Source organism: Toxorhynchites rutilus, chromosome 2 (genome assembly GCF_029784135.1).
Source record: "Toxorhynchites rutilus septentrionalis strain SRP chromosome 2, ASM2978413v1, whole genome shotgun sequence".
Classification (NCBI taxonomy): domain Eukaryota; kingdom Metazoa; phylum Arthropoda; class Insecta; order Diptera; family Culicidae; genus Toxorhynchites; species Toxorhynchites rutilus.
The window spans coordinates 6,549,445-6,573,123 of NC_073745.1; the positions used below are offsets into that span (position 1 = coordinate 6,549,445).

The 23,679-nt window shown below is 39.6% G+C and overlaps 1 protein-coding gene across 4 annotated transcripts in view; it reads left to right on the plus strand.

The window, feature by feature from the left end:
- LOC129771857 (POU domain, class 6, transcription factor 2) overlaps positions 1-22,825 on the plus strand; it is a 397,791-nt gene extending 374,966 nt beyond the window's left edge. For all 4 annotated transcript variants that reach the window (XM_055775951.1, XM_055775950.1, XM_055775952.1 and 1 more), the window contains one exon: positions 21,172-22,825. In XM_055775951.1, the coding sequence (XP_055631926.1) occupies positions 21,172-21,308 (137 nt within the window). In that variant the 3' untranslated portion in view covers positions 21,309-22,825. The remainder of the gene's footprint in view (positions 1-21,171) is intronic.
- The last annotated feature ends 854 nt before the right edge of the window (positions 22,826-23,679 follow it).

The window sequence follows — 23,679 nt, forward strand, 5'->3', positions numbered from 1 at the left end:
AGTTTAGAGTCTAACATAACTCCAAGGTCTTTAATAATGTCCACACGTTTCAAAATTTCACCGTGCAGTCTATATTCAAAGCATGTCAATGTGCGCTTTCGAGAAAACGAAATAACCGAACATTTGGATGGATTTAAAATCATTCTATTCGTTGCGCACCATTCAGCAAAAATATTCAGCTGCTCTTGCAGAAACTCCGCATCTCCAGAGGAATTCACACGGAAAAACAACTTGAAGTCATCGGCGTAGGAGAGCTTCAGGCACTTCAGACGAAAATTAATGTCATTAAGGTATAGCAGAAAAATATATGGGCCGAGGTGGCTCCCTTGCGGAACACCAGACGTTACACGAAAAGGAGAAGATATAGTGTCTCCAATTTTCACCGACATAATACGATCAGTGAGATGAGACCGTAGCCAGAATAAGAAAGGACCTTTAAAACCAAGACGGTGAAGCTTAGCTACAGCGATGTTGTGGTTGATTTTGTCGAATGCTGCGGAGAAATCGGTATATACCGCATCGATTTGCTGTCGCAGTTCAAGTGAACGAGCGAAGTATGATGTGTACAGAAGAAGATTCGTGGAAGTCGACCGTTTAGACACGAAACCATGTTGTTCCTCGACGATGTAATTGTTGCACGCATGGGTGATAAAATCCAATACGATGATTTCGAATAGCTTGGAGATGGCACAAAGGCACGCGATTCCTCTATAATTAGTTACATCCTTCCTAGAGCCTTTTTTGAAGACAGGGAAAACAAAAGAATTTTTCCAAGCAGTCGGGAAAGTCCCACTCAGGATGGAGCGGTTGAACAAAATACTCAACGGTAGCGAGAGGCTACTGGAACACATCTTCAGTACGATAGATGGAATGCTGTCGGGTCCAGCATTCGTAGATTTCTTCAATCTAGAGCAGGCATCTTGTACAACATTACGATTAATCGTAGGGCAGGCTCCGACCGATGACAGGCTGGGTACATTTTGAACGGTTGCAGAGACTTGATCACTATCAAGACTTTCACTGACAAAAACACCACTGAATTGCTTACGAAACAACTCGCAAATGGTTTCACTGGTGGAAGCTTCAGTATCGTTACGTGTCATCACGGTGGGTAAACCAAACTCTTTCCTTTGTTTATCGACGTATTTCCAGAACCCACTTGGGTGAGCACGCAGATTCGTTTGAATGCCATTTAAATAGTCGGCGTGTAAAACTTTGTTCAGGCGTTTGTAGGTTCTGTTCACAAAAGAATACTGACTTCTCCAAAAATCATTGCGACACTTAGCAAATTTTCGAAGGTATGATCTTTTCAGTGACTTCAAGCGTTTGAGATTAGCATTTGTCCACGGAGGGTTGAGCGACTTCTTAGCCTTCTTCTTGGGAACAAACTGTTCAATCGCGTAAAGTAAAACATTGGACATTGATGACGTGGCGTTGTCTATATCCTGGTTCTCCAAAATATCATTCCAGTTGATACCAAGAAAATAACGGTTCAATGACGAGTAATCAGCTTTTCGATAATTGTAATAAGTTGATTCAGCAGTGTTGGCGAAGATGAGCGGTGGCGAAATAGATATAGATATCAGAAGTGGGGGATGATGTCGACATAATTTCACCAGAGGAGCGGGTGCTTCAATGACTACCGTGTTGTGAGCGAGTTCTGAACTGATGAAACACAAATCAAGAATGCGGTTGTTGTTATTGAAGATATGATTCTTCTGACATAAACCGGCCGTGCTGACACTATCAAGAAGCCGTTCCGACAAACGATTCAGAGTAGAATGTGAATGAACTGGATACAAGTAATCCGAGGCGCTCTGTGTCCAATCGATACCGGGTAAATTAAAATTAAAATCTGTTCTCAGCAGATCGATCTGAACGGTATACCATGTACGAAGAATCAAAAATTTGTTGCGACAGCGTGTTATCGTTGAGCCACGTTTCAGTGAAAGCGAATACATCAAATAAGGTATCGGAGCAGGCGAGATAGTAATCAGCCGTTGAAGTATTCATACCACCTACATTCTGATAATAAATCAGAAGTTGATAGCTCACACCAGACTCGTTCTCGTTACTCTCAAAATGTTCAGTTGCGGTGGAGGGGGTGGTACTCTTCGAGGGAGAGCGCGTTGCGGGTCTAGATTGGCCAATGGTTCCGAATGCGCTGGGGTACTGTTCGGGCTCAACCGACGGACATGTTGGACATTGATTTGATGTTGAGTTTGAGGAGTCGTTAGATTTCTGCGAGCACGCACTGGCGGATGCTCTAAAAAAGGACTAATCGAAATACCGGATGGCCAGAAATTCTTGGAATTTATCAAGCTTTCCAACAATTCAGGCACAAAATCTTACGTCCATGCAAAGAAAACCAAAGTATTGTATGCACAGGTGAAACGGGATCCTTATGTGTATGATGATGCAAACAGGGCTCGGCCAAGCCATATTGAACTGAGGATAGTCAGGAGACTATGAAGAAATCCGCCTTCACATTTAATTGGAAACGAGGTTTTGCCTCTTCCTGCAGTTTCTTCTTCAACATGACTCAATGGGGGTCTTCGTAGCCACTTGGTTACGCGTTCGCTTACTAAGCGATCGGTCGTGAGTTCAAACTCATAACCCTCAATTGACCATCTTTGTGTTGTTATAGAATAACTACGTCCACGCAAACATCATCAGCGATGGAGATCGATCCACGGTCGAAATTAGATCGATTCATTCATACAACTGCTCTGCTCTGCAAGAAACATCGGGCTGCTGTTCTATGAATAACCCAACAATGATCAATATCAACTGTCTCTGCTGTCCGGTCTGCTGAACAATGGAAGAACAGAAAGAATACCCTTACGCCGAAATGGCTACTACTGTGTAATTTACCATAATGTAATGGAACAGAAAACTTAACACCTAAATGACTACTATCTAACTACTGTGTGATTTACAGTTTATAGAAACATAAACATATGTACATGTACACGATTAAAACCCGGCTCTTTTACAGCTAAAATGCTAATGAGCCTAATAAATAAATAAATGGGATAAAAAAACATGACTCAACAGTCATTCGGGCGTTTGGTTGATATCACCCTCTACGACTCGACTATCTCATTTCATTCTCCCCCGTTAAATCGACTTTATTGCATATTAAAATGACTCCCTCCAGGCTGAATTCGTTTCTCTATCTCATGTGATCACGTATGCATGTATCGAGGTTTGAGTTCACGGTGAATAAATAAAAAGGAGCATTCCATTAATGGAGTAACTACTTTTTTGCATCAGAAATCAAGTTTTCGTTTCACTTCAAATGGTCGTTAAAATGCGATTGTGTACGCGGGCATCGAGGTAGAGGAGATGTGTCTAAAACGCGTCTGCCGGGCAATTTGATCCGCCTGGTTTTCTACCAGTAAACCAGCAAGAATAGAAATGCGATGGTTATAGGCAATCGTGCTAGTGAAATGATAGAATCCTACCATGAAAGTTTTACATTTGTAACATGCTTTAAAAAAATAAGAAAAATAATTTTCTTTGAAAGCGATTTTCGATATAATTTTCTACATCATTTCTATAAGGTTTTTGTTGCTTGAAACCGATTCAGAGGCGATAACTGTGAGTCATATTTATTGAGTTCCCAGTGAATATCTCAGATGAAGAAAACGGTAAGAAAGGATTAATTTCCTTCTCAATTTAACATGTTTCGCATCAGCTTGCCATCGGGCAGTACGGCATACCCTCGATCGGGACAATTTGCTCGCTTTCGTCCGGATAACATTCTCACGAGAGAAATAGCTTGTATGTGAGGGATGCCAGATGATTTTGACGTAGGACTACGTCTTTCATTTCTATACCGGGGTGTAAAATCAAAGTTTCGAAACCGAAAGCGTTACGCCGGAGACCGAGATTTTGAGCGTTAATAGCTCCTAAACAACTGAACGAAATGGTATGATAAACACTTCATTCGAAAGATAAAATGTCTACGCGTTATATACTTGTTACTTTTTGATCCAAAAACTTGTTTCAATAGCCTTAAAATTGTTCTCAAAACAGGCTATTGAAATCACCAATCGGTATATAAGCGAGCGCCGCTCGGAAATCCACTCAGTTCTAATTGAACAGCGATTGGAGCATGATGTCGCTGTTGTGGTGAAGCTCTTCGTTTATCATGAAAGCGCGGATGAACGGTGTCATCAAGAGCCTGTTTGTGCACCTTAGGCCAGAAGGGAATTCATCAGGAGGAGAGTGATGCCACAAACGGTTCCCCGGGAAGACATCGCTACACACACATACACGCGCGGAATTCTTTCCGTTTGGATGCCATTCAGCATCGAGAAAGTTCCGGAAATATCTAATCATTTCTGGAATATAATCTGCCAGTTCCTCTGGGAATTTAAAAATACATTCATGTGAAAGAGTTTATTTTAATGTTTCTAACCAAATAACACAGCGACCAAAAACATTTGATTTTGTAATTTTTCAACCAAGTGTAATTAGCAGGAAAGCTTCTAAAGATTATTCTTCCCCATCAGTAGGATATTTCCGTATCCAATATTGTATGCGCACGCAATCGATTATTGCTCAGTCGCCGAAAGTTTCGAGCTCAGAGAGTTCATTCCCCTCTAGATTGCCTTCCAAATTGCCATCGTAAACCACACCTCTCGACTCAATCACACACACAAAACATACTTAAGCGATATTCTGGTGGTGAGACGCATTCATTTTTCGTGAGGACGTCGACAAGACAACATCGTTGCCTAACGTGCTGGACGAGGTGGACGGCGAAGGATCGACACATACACGCGCGGAATTCTTTCCGTTTGGATGTCATTCAGCATCGAGAAAGTTCCGGAAAGATCTAATCATTGCTGGAAAATAATCTGCAAGTTCCTCTGGGAATTTAAAAATACATTCATGTGAAAGAGTTTATTTTAATGTTTTCTATCCATGTAACACTGTGACCAAATATTTTTCAATCAAGTGCTATTAACAGGTGGTTATCGAGTTAGTATTAACTACTGGTGGGCTTCCAGTATCGAGGAAAATGTGGAAATATCTAATCGTTACTGGAAAATAATCTGCCCGTTCCCCTTGGAATTGAAAATTACATTCAAGCGGAAAAGTTTATTTTATTGTTTTCTATCCATAAAATATCCATATAATACATTTGGGTTTGTGATTTGTCAATCAAGTACAGTTAGCAGGAAAGCTTCTGAAGATTATTCTTCAGAACAAGGTTTTTCGTATCCTATATTGGATGCATAAAACCTTGTGCCTCCAACGTAACGCTCTCGTTTTCGAAGTCCCCCAAATATTCATTTATTCATTCATTCAGAATGGATTTAGATTCAATTTCAAACAAATGATCTCTAAATCAACGATAGTCCTACGTCACCCTTGCGGTTATACCATAGATATAACCCACTTCCTGTTTTTTTTTTTCAAATATCTCTGCCTGACACGAATAAACAAAAATGAGCAAACCATCACAATATTTCTAAATCATGTTCAATAAATCACACAAACAATTGTTTTCACGTACTTTGAAATGACCTCAGTATGTTTTCATAAAATTAAATGTCTTCAAAACCGAAAACATGTCTTCACATCTGGCATCTATATTATATGCTCAGAGAATGTAGGACAACAAGAGCGCGGACTAGAGAATTTATGCACGAATACTGGGAGAAAACGCTCACCGGAGAAACGGTTTCTTCTCTTCACTGGTGGGCATGAAGTGAAGGGAGTGATGGAATCTCTCATTCATACAAGCTGTTTCTCTGAGCTTACAGTCTCTGAGACTTCTGCTGGGCCATTTAACACCGTATGATTGGAAAATATAGAATTTGGGCGCCTTACAAAATAAAATTCGTAACACTTTTTGTTATTTTAGTATCTAAAACACAAAACGATTACAGATGACTGAGGGTTAACTGATCTACGTACTGACGTAGTTGTTACCTCTATTTTTAAGTTACCTTTATTTTTTATAAATAGGAAAAGAAGTGAACACTGTAACTAATAAGTAGTGATGAACCGAATAGTAGTTTGGCCGGATACCGGATACCGGATATTGGGCTCTTTATTTGCGAATACGAGAAACTGCATGTGTGCATGAAGCAAAAAAGGATTATATTTCAGGAAATAATAAAAACATTTTTACATAAAAACAATGAACCATGATTAAATTTTCTGTACCTGATGAATATCCCTTAATCTTTAAAGAACGAGCGCCCTTTTCTAGAACGATGACTAGTTTGTCGACGGATTTTTATGAAATTATGTGCCTTATTTCCAGAGCGAGAAAAGATGCATAATTAATATCGCTTTATTAGATTTTATGGAATTTATTTATGAAAACTTACAGAATTCCTGAAATATAACGGAATGCCGCATGTATGGAGGCATTCGATTTTTTTAGAATATTTCAAATGTCGCGAGTATGGCGGCATTCGTTCGCTAAGGGTTAATAGAGTACAATGTTTTCTGCATTGATTGCACTGATTGAATAAACAATAACTTATATATTGTAAGTATGTTTGAATTGTTTACGTTTTTGATCCATTCGTTGATGAAGATCAAATGAATATGTGGCGATAAGAGCTATGACATACAGACGCCGCCGATGACCGCCGACAGCAATAAAAAAAAATCAAATCATTCAAACCATCTTATTTCAATGTATTTCATTTACATAACAGATGTGTTTGATGTAACGTGCTAATATGAAAATAAGTAAAAAATAATAGATAATGTTAATAAGTAAAATGTGAATGGAAAGAAAGTAACATATGTTTGTCTTAAAGTAAAAAATGAAATAAAGAAAATCAATATTAATTTTGTTCAATTACGGTCTCGTTAGTGGAAAATAGGTTTTCTGAATGGACAGCCAAATTCATGACTGTTGGGTCCCGTTCATGAATTGTGAAACCAAATATATGACAGACAACTTAATTGGTGTTGGTATACCGGCCAATTTGTTGGCGCATTATTTCGTCGTTGTCATTCATTCGAGAGGAAGTTACATGGATATTCTGAATTTGAAACACAACCATATTGCTTCCCTTAAACACGGACTTTTATTTGTATTTACTACTTTCCGCCGAACAGCGGAACTCAACATTAGTATGAACATTGAATGTTTTGCTCAGCTAAGATGAATACGGTACTACCCAACGATTTCCAGTCCATCAACGTCTGCGTTACTGATTTTTCTCAATGGTGATCGTGTTCTGCATCTGCAATGCAAAAGCTATGACAACCATGTTTGTGGGAACAATATCAAACACTAACCCATATTCCGGAATCCGATTGGTCTGAAAGCCGATCGGATTCCACGATTCGAACGAAATCGACTTTTGCATTCTGAAATCTGTTCGATACTATTTAATCGATCTATGGAAATGTGGTAACCTTTTTTTTTTTTATCTTCGCTTATTTTTCGTCGGCCTATTTCCGCCACTTCAGTGCCAATCACCGACATCAGGGAGGCGACTCCACCTGTTCCTACCTATCAGACTCAACAACTCATGAGCCGGGCCAACTTCTTTTACTTCCCCTCCGAAGGAAGACGTAACCAGAGATTTTTCGCCTCAGAAAATCCCAACGACGCCAGCTGGGATAATGTGGTAACCTTGCCTTTATAAAAAATAGAAGTTGTGAATCAATTTACTCTCTATCAGATTAGCAGACCGAAAGCAATTGTGCATTGTTAACATTTGAATGAAGATTATTTGAATACTTAGATCACATAGTCCTGACCCTAACTGACCTTTTTTTTTAAAGTTCCATCAATATTCTTCATGTTTATTCCACCCGAAAATCTGTTTCTATTTCTACAAAAATAGAACACGAAGCTCAATATCGTCTAATTGCCATGCATTATCACATTATCACAACTTGCTTGGACTTGAGTCGAACGAATTACAGAATGAAAAAATGCGATCCGTTCGGGTTATTCTGACTCGATCGTATTTCAGAATACGGGTGAGTACTCTGGAGTTTCGTGAATTGACCAGTAGACGGATCTGGAATTTCCGAGGCAATGACACTATCGATTTCCATAACAATGCATTCCGTTTTAGCCTGGCAATAGCGAAGAATGTGTCGGCGTTGCTTTTGATAGCTTCTTGGAAGGTGAGTCTATTGTTCGAATTTCAACAATGACAGAGTTACAGAACTTTTTTTTTTGGTTTCGGACTCTGTTGCTTCAAATTGGCTCTACATTAAAAAGTACGCTACGGAAGACGATTCTGATGCTTTCATTTGAAAGATGAGAATGTTTAGTACAGGATATAGTAGTGGAACTACTAAATTAGTGAATTTTTATAACATTTTGGAAGTGAAATACTTAAAAGTTAATAATTTTCAATGTGTTATTATTAATTTTATCATAAAAATTTATATTAAACTAGATTGTTTCTATCAACTAAAATAAAGTTCTTTAACCGCTCCACAATTTGTTGTTTGACGCACAACTTCTATCTTTCTTAATTTGGCTGCAATATCGATATAAACAATACCTGGTGAAAATTCAAGCAAAATTTTCGAAAATCAAGATTTTTACCCCACTGTACATGTTATAGCCACTTACACTTCACCTTAACGTTGAAAGGTTACATTTCTTCATGAAATAAGCCATATTTGAAATATAAAAAAATATTTTTTTCCAAACTGTTTTATGTTTTTTTTCCAAAATATATATTTTTATCAAGGCTCATATGGCGTTAGCCTGACGGGGCCGGAGTTCAATATTTTGACAGTTTTTCTTATTATCTATGTTAGTAATATGTAACCGATTACTCGCGGTTGGCTCGAGGTTAGTATTACAAGTGTTCTCGTAATTGGGATGTTGCTGTCTCCAATGCTCTGTACGTGTGCCCGACACGGGATACTTCCTATTGGGATGCAGCTGACCATTGATCAGCTACGCCCCCCTAGTATGTACCCCATATCTAGCGTGGTGCGTCTTCTCGACTCGAGGAATCCAGGATAGAATGGTCACTAGCCGGCGCAATCATCAGCTCGTGTAGAGTTGTCATGAGCGGTACAACCTTTGGCTCTTGTAGAATCATCAGTGGACTGCACAACCTTTGGCCCGTGTATCTGTAAAGAGTGTGTGTATGTATTGCCGCGACTAAGTAAAAGTTTATAGATCGGATAGGAGGGATATGAAACGGGGATACAACGAAGGAAACATCATTAAACGTTGACATCGGCGTTTCTGAGGAACAGGTATAGATGAAGCAGAAGATCAGGATCCCGGCTACCTAAGATATCCCGGACGGGGATATCCGATTGTCTGCCTTTTGCTCTCAGTGCTCTAGAGAGCTGAGAGCGAGCAGCATGGAACCGGATACACGACCAGACAACATGCTCGATGTCGTGGTAGCCATCGCCACAATCACAAAGATTGTTTGCTGCGAGCCCAATGCGATAGAGATGCGCGTTTAGGTTGTAGTGATTGGACATAAGCCGAGATATCACGCGAATGAAATCACGACCTACATTCAATCCCTTAAACCAAGCACTCGTCGAAACCTTAGGGATAATCGTGTGTAACCAACGACCGAACTCATCTTCACTCCACATGCGCTGCCAATTAACGAGTGTGTCCTGACGAGGAATGTCAAAAAATTCGTTATTAAGCAATTTGTCTTTCAAAAAGCGCCCACCTTAGCTAGCGAGTCCGCTTTCTCATTCCCCGGAATCGAGCAATGAGAGGGAACCCATACTAAGGTAATCTTGAATAATTTTTCGACCAAAACACTCAATAGTTGTCTTATTCTAGTTAGGAAATAAGATGAGCGTTTATCAACTTTCATTGAGCGGATTGCCTCTATTGAGCTGAGACTGTCTGAAAAAATAAAATAGTGGTCGATGGGCAATGTTTCAATGATCCCTAATGCGTAATATATCGCACCCAGTTCAGCGACATACACGGAACAAGGATCTTTGAGTTTGAAAGAAGCACTGGAATTTTCATTGAAGATGCCGAAGCCAGTGGACGCGTTTATGAACGAACCGTCAGTAAAGAACATTTTATCAGATCCAACTTTCCCATATTTTTCCGAAAATATCGAATTTATGTTGTTCATAGTGTAGTGTATTCTCCAAATCAAGACATTCAGCCATTTTTTGCGGCGGTCAAATTGCATTTTTCAAGATCATGGAATACGTAGTTTTATAATGACAGTAGAATTAAATGTATGTTCCAAATTTCAGATCAATCATTCAACAGGTACGGTGTCCTTTTTCTATTAATGTGGGACAACCCCACAAACATTCAAACATACATAGAAACAGGTCAAGCTGAATGAAACCATTCAAAAGTAATTAGTTGTTTGCGGACTGCGGCCATCTTAAAATTGGATTTTTCATTATCTGCTATGTTCTACTAGTCGAGAACTTTCTTTTGATACAATTTTGGGCATTTTTCATAAAAAACTGTGTTCTACTAGTGAAGCCTTTTCATTTGATACCCATATTGATGGGGTTCTGAGAAAATATGAAATCCGCCATTTTGTAGTGGCCGCCATCTTGGATTTGCATTTTTCATAAATAACTGTGCTATACTAGTCAAGCCCTTTCATTTGATATCCATATTGGCTATTAAATATGGAATTATTATACAAATTATTCAAAGTTTCCGAAAATCAAAAATAAAATACTCCGGAGAATCGAGTCCGACCTATATATATATATATATATTAGGCTGTCAAAAAAGTCCTGCGGTATTTCCACGAGGTGTCGTTGTAAGCGCGTAAGCGCGAGTTCTAAAGGGTGTGTCACATCAAATTGCATCACGGAAAAAACGCTGTAGAAATTTAATTTTCAGGAATTATATCTTCAGCTTTCGCTTATAATCAGATAAGAGTGTATAGATCACGTTGGCCATGCTTCACTGTAAATTTTTCGTTAATTTGGAAAAATGTCGTCGAACGAAAAAGAGCGTCGTGAATTAATCCTGTGCACTCATTTCGAGAATCCGGAGTTGTCACATCGGGACATCGGTGAGATGCTGGGAATCGTCCAATCCACGGTCAGCAGAGTACTAAAACGATACTTCGAGAACCTAACCATCGACCGGAAGGTGAAGAACGGCAAAAATGGATACTCCGTCAGTGAAAAAGATCACAAGCGCGTAGTTAAGCAGTTTAGACGTGATCCGAGAAGTTCGGTCCGGGATGTCGCCAATAAGCTGAATTTGTCAAGTTCATTCGTCCAGCGGACCAAGCAGCGGGAGGGTCTGCGTACATACAAGGTTCAGAAGGCTCCTAACCGCGACGAAAGGCAAAACATGGTGGGGAAGACGCGAGCCCGGAAGCTGTACACCGAAATGCTGACGAAGCCGCATTGCCTGGTAATGGACGACGAAACCTACGTCAAAGCGGACTTTCGTCAGCTGCCGGGCCTGTTGTTCTTCTCCGCAGAGGACAAATTCAGCGTTCCGGAGGAGATTCGCAAGCAGAAACTATCCAAGTTTGCCAAAAAGTACATGGTGCGGCAAGCGATCTGCTCTTGCGGAAGGCGGAGCGCCCCCTTCGTGATGACCGGCACGGTAAACGGGCAGGTTTACCTTAAGGAGTGCCTACAGATGCGCTTACTACCACTATTGAAGCAGCACGAGTGCCCGACCATCTTCTGGCCGGATCTCGCTTCGTGCCACTATTCAAAGGACGTGTTGGAGTGGTACGAAGCCAACGGGGTCACCTTCGTGCCATAGGAAATGAACCCGCCCAACGCGCCGGAGCTTCGCCCAATAGAGAAATATTGGGCGATTATGAAGCAGGCCCTCCGGAAGAACCCAAAAGTTGTCAAATCGGAGGCGGACTTCAAGAGAAAATGGATTTCTGTTCAAAAAAAACTACAACCTGACGTTGTACAGAACCTTATGGACGGGGTAAAGAGGAAGGTGCGAGCATACGGGCTTGGGCTCGAAGTATGAATAAAAAGAAAATGCCAAAAGTTGTTTAATAGTTTTTATTCTACAGTCTAAAATTTTCAAAAGGATCGGTCTACTGGGCGAATTTCTACAGCGTTATTTCCGTGATGAAATTTGATGTGACACACCCTTTAGTTGTATTCATTGTATCGAGTCATACTATAGCTTGTTGGAAAGGTATTTTTGCGCGCTATAATATAGTCCTTGACAGTGTTTTGTTTGGTTAAATCGTTCGTTAGTTATAGTGTCGCAAATATGGAGCCAAATAAAGAGAAAATCCGACATATTTTACAGTACTACTATGACAAAGGCAAAAATGCATCTCAAGCTTTTATTGGCAGCTTGAGATGCATTTTTGTGCAGTTTATGGACCCGATACAGTTTCCATTTCCAGCGCACAACGATGGTTTCAACGTTTTCGTTCTGGTGTAGAGGTCGTCGAAGATGCGCCACGCTCCGGAAGGCCTGTCGTCGAAAATTGCGACAAAATCGCTCAATTAGCCGAGAAAGACCGGCATAGTAGCAGCCGTAGCATCGGCCAAGAGCTGGGGATAAGTGTAAACGAGAAGAAGGAACTTACGCCATTCAGTGGCGTCGACTTTCGGATTTGGTAAATTAATAAACACAAACGCTATTCGTACAAGCGTCGCCTCTCTACTGTATACTGTCAACTGACATCTATTTTCAAAGAAAAGACTCTCGGGGCTTAAATACTAGTTTACAAAAATAGGCTTAAACTCTACACAGAATATTTACAAATTATGCTGGGCGGAGCATCGCGCCAGCAGTTAGAGTGGGCTGTGATGGCCTTGGTCAGACGCGTTCTTCAGAGAGAGAGGGAAAGCACTTCTTTGTGGGTCAAAGTAAATAGGAAAAGAAAGTGCTGAAACATGTGTGCCGGATGCGCGCCACATGTTTGGTTAAATTTCTGCTGCTAGCTAAACTCGCAGCGGGGCGGAAGGAAGACAAACTCGCCGCTGCCCTTGGTGCGCGTCGAGTTATACAATCATAAATAGTAAACGAACCCTTGGGCCAGATTGCTGGCTCGGGTATCGTATCACATTTTATGTTTATATCGCCCAGCGCCCTCGGGGGTGGTTTATTGCCTTAGAGGTCTTGAATATTGATGAGTTGGGTTTAAACGTGATCATATTACACCTTTCCCCTTTCGGAGAATGACGTAACATTGAGAAGTCATTCAAGTTAAATTAGGTGGAAAGATTCGTCTGACCTTACAATTTTAGTGTTTATTCAATGTTTGTGATATGTACATTTTTCGTGTATTCAGGTAAAAATTAAGTTTGTTTATAAAGATTATCCTTATAATATGATTATACGGATTGTCTTCGTTGGGTGTTCTATTTGCTTATAAATATATTTATTTTTAATATTTGTTTAATATATACATTTTACATTTGATAATAACTGTCGGAAGGATTAACTGCTAACTAGGTATCCCTTTCCCCTTAGGGTGGGGTTGCTCATATGGTATTATTCTGTTTTTATGTACAGTCTGGACTTTATTGGTTTGATCATCTCTTATTGTTACGTTAGGGTGTTTAATGTCAATTATTATATATGGTCCTACGTATACTTTGTCTAATTTGGATCTGTTTTCGTTTGATAGAAATACTAGATCATTAATGGCTACTTTTGATGGTCTAGCCATGGTTTTCTGTGTCTCATTTCTGGCTTTTCTTACCTTATCAATTATTTCCCTAGCGGTATTTGATGCTATTTGTAGTTTATATTTAAGTTCTTTGTAATATAAATCCATGTTGTAAATTGGTTCTACATATGTGCTTGTTGTGAGGTTTTGTGGTAATTTAGCATTCGTTCCAAAAACTAACTCGAATGGAGTGTATGAGAAATCTGTGTGTGGTGTTGTGTTGTAGCAGAATGTGTAGTAAGGCAACCATTCATCCCAGTCACTCTGTGCTTGGTTGACGAATTGCCTTACGTACTCGTTAAGACAACGATGGTTCCTTTCCAGGCTTCCTATTGATTGAGGGTGATATGGAGTGGAAAAATTTTGTTTAAACTTCAGTAATGAAGCTATGTTTTCGAATAACTCGTTCTTATATTCAGTTCCTTGGTCTGTTTGGATGAGTTTTGGAATTCCATAGACCAGAATTAAGTTTTCTATGAAGGCTTTGGCTATGGTGGATGCTTGTTTGTCTATTGTGGGTTTAATAATGATGTATTTTGTTAAGTTGCATTGAATGGTCAGTGCGTATCGGTTTCCATTATTGGATCTGTTAAATGGTCCAATTGTGTCAATCGATACGCAGTCGAATGCTTTTTGGGGTGTTTTAATTTCGACGAAATTTTCGTTTGTTCGTATTGTGTGTTTATTTTGCTGGCATTTTATGCACTTCTTGATGTAGCTACTGATATCTTTTTTCATGCCACTCCAAGAATAGAGTCTGCTTAACTTTTTGTATAGTCTGGTGACTCCTGTATGTCCACCAGTGGGTGTATCGTGATTGTTTTTTATAATTTCGAACCTTTCGTTTTGGCTTTCTATCACACGCTTGGGTGTGTAGAGCACTATTTGCAAGTCTTTGAGCGTGTCATTACAAATCTTCTTAAAGGTTTGCACGCTGCATATTTGGAAAATTACGCTTGATAACGCTAGAGCTATCATGCTAATTTTCAAGTTTTTGGCCATATTTTCAACTTTCTTTACTAGTTTTCCCAGGGATTCTTTTGTGTTGCTTGCATTTTCAATTATTGTCGACGACTTTTCTTCGGTTCTTTTTTTATTCATTATTGCGCATTTCAAATTTTTGTTTCCGCTAGCGTTTGTTTCTTTATTCATTTCTAATGCGCGTCCGCATAGAAGTTTAGGTAGGTTTTGCCATTCTCGGGGTTCAATAGCCTCGTACGCTCTGAGCTGATCAGACTCAGTATCGTCGGGGTTTGAATTATTGTCTGTAATTTCTGTGTCGTTATTCGTTTCGTTTAGTTTTCTAGTCATTGCTCTGGTTTGTATACCCAGGACTTTTATAGTTTTAAGTGCCTCGGAATTAATTGCTATTCGTGATAGCGCATCTGCAGTCACATTTAGCTTACCTTGAACGTATTTTACATCAAAATGGAATTCTTCAAGATCCAACCTCATTCTTGTGAGTTTTGATGAGGGATCTTTCATTGAAAATAAATATACTAACGGTCTGTGATCCGTTTTTACTGTGAATTTCCTCCCGTAGAGGTATGGTCTAAAGTACGTAATTGCCCAGTGAATTGCTGTCAATTCCTGTTCAATTGTCGATTTATTGGCTTCACCTTTTGTGAAGGCTTTGCTTGCGTATGCAATGGGTAGTTCTATACCGTCGTTTTCTTGGGCTAAGACGGCGCCGCATGCTATTTTTGAAGCATCGGTTATTAGGGTGAATTCTTGTGTGAAATCGGGGAATTTGAGAACTTTTGGTGAGATAAGTTCGTTTTTCAATTTATTGAATGCATTTTGGCATTCGGGAGACCAATCAAATTTTGCGTTTTTTCTGAGCAATTTGTTTAATGGGTACGCTATTTCTGCGAAATTTTGTATGAACCTCCGGTAATAGTTGCAAAAGGCAACAAAACGCCTCACTTCATCTGCTGATGATGGTGTGGGGTAGTTTGTTACCGCTGAAAACTTTGATTGGTCGGGCTGTATACCTGCCGCTGAAATGTTGTGACCTAGATATGTTACGTCTGGTCTGAAGAAGGAGCATTTTTTGGGATTTAATTTTAAGTTGTAGTTTTGTAATTGTTTGAAAACGTTTTCCAAGTTAATAAGGTGATGGTTTATTGAGCAGCCGACGACGATGATGTCGTCGATGTAAAGGAATGCACATTCAGGTGGGAGTCCGCTAAGTGCTATGGACATCATTCTCTGAAAGCTATTTGGTGATATATTTAGACCGAATGGTAACCTATTGAATTCGTAGTGGCCGTTAGAGGTCGAAAATGCTGTGTACTTTTTTGATTTTTCGTCAAGTTCGATTTGGTGGAAACCTGACATTAAATCTAGGGTTGTAAAATATTTGGCTCTGCCCAAATGATCGAGGATTTCGTCGATTCTTGGTAGGGGGAATTTATCTGGGGTTATCTTTTTATTTAGTTGTCGAAAGTCAACCACTAATCGCCATTTTTTATCTTGAGTATTTGATTTCTTTGGGACTAAGAGGATGGGAGAATTGTATGGTGAGGTGGAATTTTGGATTATTTTGTTATTTAGCATGTGGCTGATTTGGTTATTTATTTCTGAAATTTGTGCTTCCGGGGTTCGATAATTCTTTATGTAAACGGGTGTCTTGTCTTGAAGGTGAATGGTTTGCTTGTAGAAGTTGGTGGTTGTCAATATGTCGTCTTCTAGTGCAAAAATGTCGTTGTATTTAGTGCATAATTCTGTTAATTTCTCCTGGGCATGTTGGGGTGTATGATTCAAATTGAGTTCCTTAATCAGTTTCTCGTGTCTACCTTTTGGGTTTTCTCCTAATTCCGTTGTAATGTGATTTATGGTGTATTCTTTAAGGGGGATAGTGGTGGGTGCGAAGGTTTTTGGGATTGATGTTGGTGTGGTATTTGTGTTAATTATTGTAATGAATTGTGAGTTTGGGTTTATTATTGTGTTTGCGCAAAAAATGCCTGGTTTGATTTCTTGTGCGATCACAAGGGCATCATCGTTTAGGTTGAGTGACGGGAAGTGTTTTATAATTTGGCATCTAGGGGGAATAATGTAATTGTTTTCCCAGCTATCTTGAATCGGAATTTCAATTTTGGTGTTTTCATAGTTGAAGGTCATTAGCCATGTTTTGAGGCATAGGTTACATTCATATTTGGTGAGGAAATCTCTGCCTAAAATGCCATCTGCAATTATAGGAAACTTGTTGTTGACGATTTGAAATTGGTGTGGAATTTGGATATCGTCAAAAATGATATTTGTATTTGTGCTCGCTATGGATTCGGTCTTTCCCTCCGTAACTCCATTAATAATGCATCTATTTCCGGGGTGTATTAATTGTTTTCCGTTAATTTTTTCTTCTTTTACTATTGAGATGTCAGCGCCTGTATCAATTATTAATATACATGGTTTGCTTGACATTTGTAAGTATAGTGTAACGAACATTGAACAATTCACATCGCATTTAAAAATATTTAATGTTGGTTTCCGTAATGTTTGTTTTCCTCCAATGTCAATGCCGGTTCGGACTGGAGGGCATCCGTCGGTTGTGACTCGTTTCCCGTTAGGCGGATGTATTGCTGAGGGCGGTTAAAATTTGTATTCCGCCTATTGTTGTTGTTGTTATTTCGCTGTGGGTTTATGTTTGAGAATTGGTCTCGAACTTGGTTTTGCTGGCCAAAACGGTTATAGTTATTACGCGGTTGGTTTTGGAAATTATTTTGGTTGAAATTGTTGCGGTTGAAATTGTTTTGGTTTCTACCGCGGTTATGGAAGTCGTTTGGCCTGCGCCTGTAATTATTATAATGTGTGTCAACGTTGTTGTTGAAACGGTTGGCGTTTCTGTTGGTTTGCGAGTATGCAAATACTGATGCGCTCGCATTATTTAAGTTTTCCTCCAACGCTTTAGTCATCGCGTCGGAGTATGAATTGAAATTCCCTGCTCTTATGATGAGCGAGGTTTTTTCGTTTTTTAACCCTCCGGCTAAATGTTTGACGCCTTCTTTGTTTGCCATAGATTTGGCAACTTGGGGCGGAATTTCTTTAGCGGTGTACGCTGTTTCCAAACTGAACACCAATTTTTCTAAATCCAGGCAAAATTGTTCGATTCCACCGTTTTGTTTCAAGTTAGCCATTTTAGCTAGAACTTGTTCCGGTGGGCTGGTCGTTATTTTAGCTTTTAAAATTTTGCTTATCTCGCTCACCGATGTCGGTGTTTCAGTGAATGCATTTCTCGCCCGTCCCTCTAGTTTGGTTAGTATGACGTTAATTATGGTTGCTTTGTTTTCCGGTGTTTCAAATGTTTTCACCAAGTTTAAAGCGTCAGCGAAGGCTTTCAGTTTGTCTATGTTTCCGTCGAATTGCGGAACTATAGACGATGTAGTCTTGATTATTTCGAGTATGCTAGCCATTTTCGGTTTTCTTTGTAACCTGAGGCAAAATAGGACGGCTAGCGCAATTTCCTTGAGTGTTCTTGGTCTACCCTTTTCGATTGACGCCTTAATTGCGTTCAAAAGTTGGTCCGCCTTTTCGGTTATTTTTATGATTTCTGAGCCGTGGGTTGTGTCTAGTAACGTAGACGACAATTTTTTAATCTGTTTCACGAGCGCTTCCGCTTCCGTGAGGCGTTTGGCTAAAGTACTTTTCCTTAGTTTTCTGACCAGTTCCTGTTGTATAGTCAGGTGTATATGTTTTAGTTTTTGTATATTCAATTGGATGAGCTTTGTTACTTCGTCCATTCAAGGAGACAAGGAAAAATGGTTATCGGTAAAGAATTTATTATGCTGAGGCTGCGTTCGAACGCATGTTTTAAAATTTTCGAATTCTTTTAGACGGTGTCGACTACGGCTGCGTGAGCTTTTGCCGCTTGCATAGCATGTGCATTCATGCATGCCTTATATGCTTTGTATATTTTCGAAATTAGTAGTATGGATATGAGGGCAAGTGTGACGCAGATAATCGCTCCTTGAGCTTCGTGCATTACACTGTGGTTCTCTAGGTGATTTAAAATTTGGATTTGAGCGTCGCCCGTGTTACTAACGGGTTTGGTATTAAATAACCCCATGTTCAACGGTACATATGTAAAACCAATTTTGTGGGTATTGTAATTGCTTTTTTTTTTTTTTCTAATTCCTACTACCTATTCCTACTGCCGCGTGGGTATTACGATAAAAAATATTTTGTGCCTCGACTATAAATTTATTACATGATATCCGTATATAAAAGGATTAGACTAACTCGAGTCTGACTTACGCCACGTTTTCTCCGCAAGTGTCCTCTTCTCGGGGGTGGGGGGGGCGTGGGTGCCTCTGCTTCCGTCAGATCTCAGGGGTGTCCAGTTGGATCCAAATCGATGTTCATTTTTTTTTTTTTTGAAATACTGCTTGACTTGCGAATGTTATTTATCCAGGTGGCTACTGTCAGCTTCACGATTTCACTTGTGTCTGCGATTCTAATTTTTCGTAAACGGCTTCAATAGTTTCCGCTGGGGTCCAATTTCTTCCCCGCTTTGCCGATTTTCACTTTCACCATCTTTTCGCTGAATGTTTCGTTACTCAATTTATTCACACTTGCACTGCGTCCGGTTGGTTTAAAAGTTCATTTAGCGAATTTTTCTTAGCTTAAATGATTCATATTCACACCGTACCCGGTTGGTTGGGACCTAACACACACAACACAACACAACAGTAGGCTTCTTCTTCTTCTTGTTTTTAAAAGGCTTTAAACTTTGCAGTTCACCATTGCCTCTGCTCAGTAGGCTCTAAACTCTGCGTTTAAATTCACTTTAATACGCGATAACAGCATCGGATCTGTCGGTTCACTCGTGACTCGGTGTCACTGGTCGCCATGTAAACGAGAAGAAGGAACTTACGCCATTCAGTGGCGTCGACTTTCGGATTTGGTAAATTAATAAACACAAACGCTATTCGTACAAGCGTCGCCTCTCTACTGTATACTGTCAACTGACATCTATTTTCAAAGAAAAGACTCTCGGGGCTTAAATACTAGTTTACAAAAATAGGCTTAAACTCTACACAGAATATTTACAAATTATGCTGGGCGGAGCATCGCGCCAGCAGTTAGAGTGGGCTGTGATGGCCTTGGTCAGACGCGTTCTTCAGAGAGAGAGGGAAAGCACTTCTTTGTGGGTCAAAGTAAATAGGAAAAGAAAGTGCTGAAACATGTGTGCCGGATGCGCGCCACATGTTTGGTTAAATTTCTGCTGCTAGCTAAACTCGCAGCGGGGCGGAAGGAAGACAAACTCGCCGCTGCCCTTGGTGCGCGTCGAGTTATACAATCATAAATAGTAAACGAACCCTTGGGCCAGATTGCTGGCTCGGGTATCGTATCACATTTTATGTTTATATCGCCCAGCGCCCTCGGGGGTGGTTTATTGCCTTAGAGGTCTTGAATATTGATGAGTTGGGTTTAAACGTGATCATATTACATAAGTCATCAAACCGTTATTATCTATTTGAAGAAGCTTGGATTCACAAAGAAGCTCGATGTATGGGTGCCACACACGTTGACGCAAAAAAAACATCTTTGACCGTATCGACGCATGTGAATCGCTGCTGAATCGCAACAAAATCGACCCGTTTCTGAAGCGGATGGTGACTGGCGATGAAAAGTGGGTCACTTACGACAACGTGAAGCGCAAACGGTCGTGGTCGAAGCCCGCTGAAGCGGCTCAGACGGTGGCCAAGCCCTCATTAACGGCCAGGAAGGTTCTGCTGTGTGTTTGGTGGGATTGTCAAGGAATAATCTATTATGAGCTGCTTCCCTATGGCCAAACGCTCCATTCGGACCTGTACTGCCAACAACTGGACCGCTTGAAGGTAGCACTCATGAAGAAGAGGCCATCTTTGATAAACAGAGGCCGCATTGTCTTGTAGTCGGTCCATAGAAGAGTCATTTTTGCGAAACAAACTTTGAATAAATGAGGAATTCCATACTGTTAATTTAGTATGGAATTCCTCATTTATTAAAGCCACTCCCAGAATTTCCCTAAAATTTGTTTGATATAATATACATTACAATCACCTGGTGTGTAAATAGTTTAAATTGATGATAACTACAAGAATTCCCATTTTCCCCTACATTTGTTCTGCTCACTCACCTACCTGTGCCATCAATGAGAAATAACTTATGTAGCGATCAGGGCTTGGCAAAGTCATATTCAACTGAGAATAGTCTGGAGACTATGAAGAAATTCGCCATCGCTTTCAATTGGAAATGAGGTTTAACTTCTTCTGGTAGTTTCTCCGTCAACATGACTCAACAGTCATTCGGGCGTTTAGTTGCTATCTCACTCCCGACTCGATTATCTCATTTCATTCTTCCTCGTCAAATGGACTTCATTGCATGTTGAAGGGACGCCCCCAAAATGAATGATGATGAAAAAATTAAAATGATTCAATTGAGAAATTTAAAGAAAAATGTATCTGTATCAGATCTTCTAATAATAATGTTAAGTAAATGTTAATACATGATTTCATTTCACTTCTCTGCAACTATTGACTCATTCTGCAACTGCAACTCAATCTGTTTTTTACACTTTATTTTCCAGGAACGGAGATCACCGGCCTCGCCCATCAGCTCGGCTACGAACGCGAAGTCATCCGGATTTGGTTCTGCAACAAGCGCCAGGCTCTCAAGAACACCGTACGAATGATGTCGAAAAATTTCAAAATGGAAACCTCCTAAGATGATTGTTTTAGTCTACTTAGTTTATGTAAATATTCTTCTACAGGACCTTTATTTTAATTTATGTGCCATTGGTTAGAAAGTTCTAGTTCAACTACCGAGCAGACATTTCAGTGCATTTTGGTCTAGTTTATTCAATTGTACTACAATTTTGGAATTAAGACGTGTTCGAGAAAAGAGAAGATATTCATCATCAGTTTGATTTAGTCAACAACAAATCGTACTTTCAATTAGTTTATAATTAAGTAAAAATGAAGCAACCAAAGTTCCTACAAAGTAATCGTAAGAGTTATTAACAGATGATGCTAATACATTAAAAATTAGTAGCGGAAAAAGTGAACGAAAATGAATGCACTCCGTAGTGGCTACAGATATCGCATTTTGCGAAACGAAATCTGTCTTTGTTGTTGTTTTCTGTTAGACCAAGTCTAGGTATCTATCGAAAACATAAACTCGGAGCAGATTCCATCCGAAATCTGGAAATTTATCAAAAGGGTGCCAAAAGTTCAATCCTAAAATTTACTATGACAGCAAAAAATGTGCCATAACTTGGTTCTGTCCGCTCTCTCATTATCGCACACTCGCATTCATCGTTGTCGTCGGTGTCATTTGTCAAACAAAACCGCCATAAATGATTTAGGTTAATTTCTCACTAAAGGTGTAAAAAATAGAAACTTTAGATCATAAGTAAAGAGTGTGTAAACAAGACAACCGAAATCGGTTTACACAAGCCGTGACACATTTGTAAGAAAATTTGGATGTAAAAAGTAAACGAAATCTCACATACGAACGTAATAAATGAACATACTGATGGAGTATACGAAACATGGTCTCTTCAATTGGCAAGTCCCTATTCAAAATTCCACCCCTCCGTTATCATTAAATAGGCGACCGGATAGTTATACCAGAACAACACTTAGCAAAGCAAGCAGCGGTAGGTTTTGTATTGCACCAACTTTTTTCGTCAGAATTTCACCTCATCGTTGTAGTCATAAAGTTGTACTCACCAACAGCCAAACGCAGCAGAATTCAGAGGAATTTCCGTTGGAAAAGAATTGTTCATATCTCACCAATAGCGCTAACAAAGTGCATACCTATATCAGATGTAAATTCTACAATTGTGCTACAAGATATCCAAAAACTTTGATGACTGTAAATATATAAACACACAAAAAAACACAAGAGAATGAATCCTTTTATAATAGGAAAAGTCGTAAAAAGGAGAAAAAATACACGCCTCATAGATTTAGTTGTTAAGATGAGTGTTTAGGACTTGGTATCGAAGATAGCATATTTATGTGATATGTAAAAACTAACGGATTGCAGATAATTTCACACACACAGACACACAGAAAAGAAAAAAAAACAAAAACCTGCGAATTCGCCGAAACGCGGAGCGCAAGATATACCAACTAGAGGAACCAGTCAGCTTCGATGGAGAAAACTATGTGGAGCAAATTTGGCTATATAGTTGTACGAAATATATTATTCGATGAATAAACATTTATGAAATAAAACCAGTGTTTTGTTCTGTTTGGAAGTGGGCTTTATTTTCTTTGTTGAACAAAAAAATATAGAGGATAGTTTCCAAGATGTGACTAAATTGTAGACGAAAGGGGCTACGGAATTGCAAGGGTCATTTGGAAAGTCAGAGATAGAGCACTAATTGCACGTATTGAGGTTATGTTTAGTGAGTACTTCTTCTTCTTTCTTTGTTTTTAAGAGGCTTTAAACTTTGCAGTTCATTCGCCTCTACGTTAGTGAGTACCAGCTCTTGGAAATATACACATAAAGTTTTGGCCAGATCGGACTGTTGCGTCCGATCGTAAAACTCGAGGAAGTCAAGTGATATTTAAAAAATTCACGAATAAGAATTTCATATTAATTAACCCTTCATAAGGCCGTGGCAACTAAAGGGTGTGTCACATCAAATTGCATCACGGAAAAAACGCTGTAGAAATTTAATTTTTAGGAATTATATCTTTAGCTTTCGCTTATAATCAGATAAGAGTGTATAGATCACGTTGGCCATGCTTCACTGTCAATTTTTCGTAAATTTGGAAAAATGTCGTCGAACGAAAAAGAGCGTCGTGAATTAATCCTGTGCACTCATTTCGAGAATCCGGAGTTGTCACATCGGGACATCGGTAAGATGCTGGGAATCGTCCAATCCACGGTCAGCAGAGTACTAAAACGATACTTCGAGAACCTAACCATCGACCGGAAGGTGAAGAACGGCAAAAATGGATGCTCCGTCAGTGAAAAAGATCACAAGCGCGTAGTTAAGCAGTTTAGACGTGATCCGAGAAGTTCGGTCCGGGATGTCGCCAATAAGCTGAATTTGTCAAGTTCATTCGTCCAGCGGACCAAG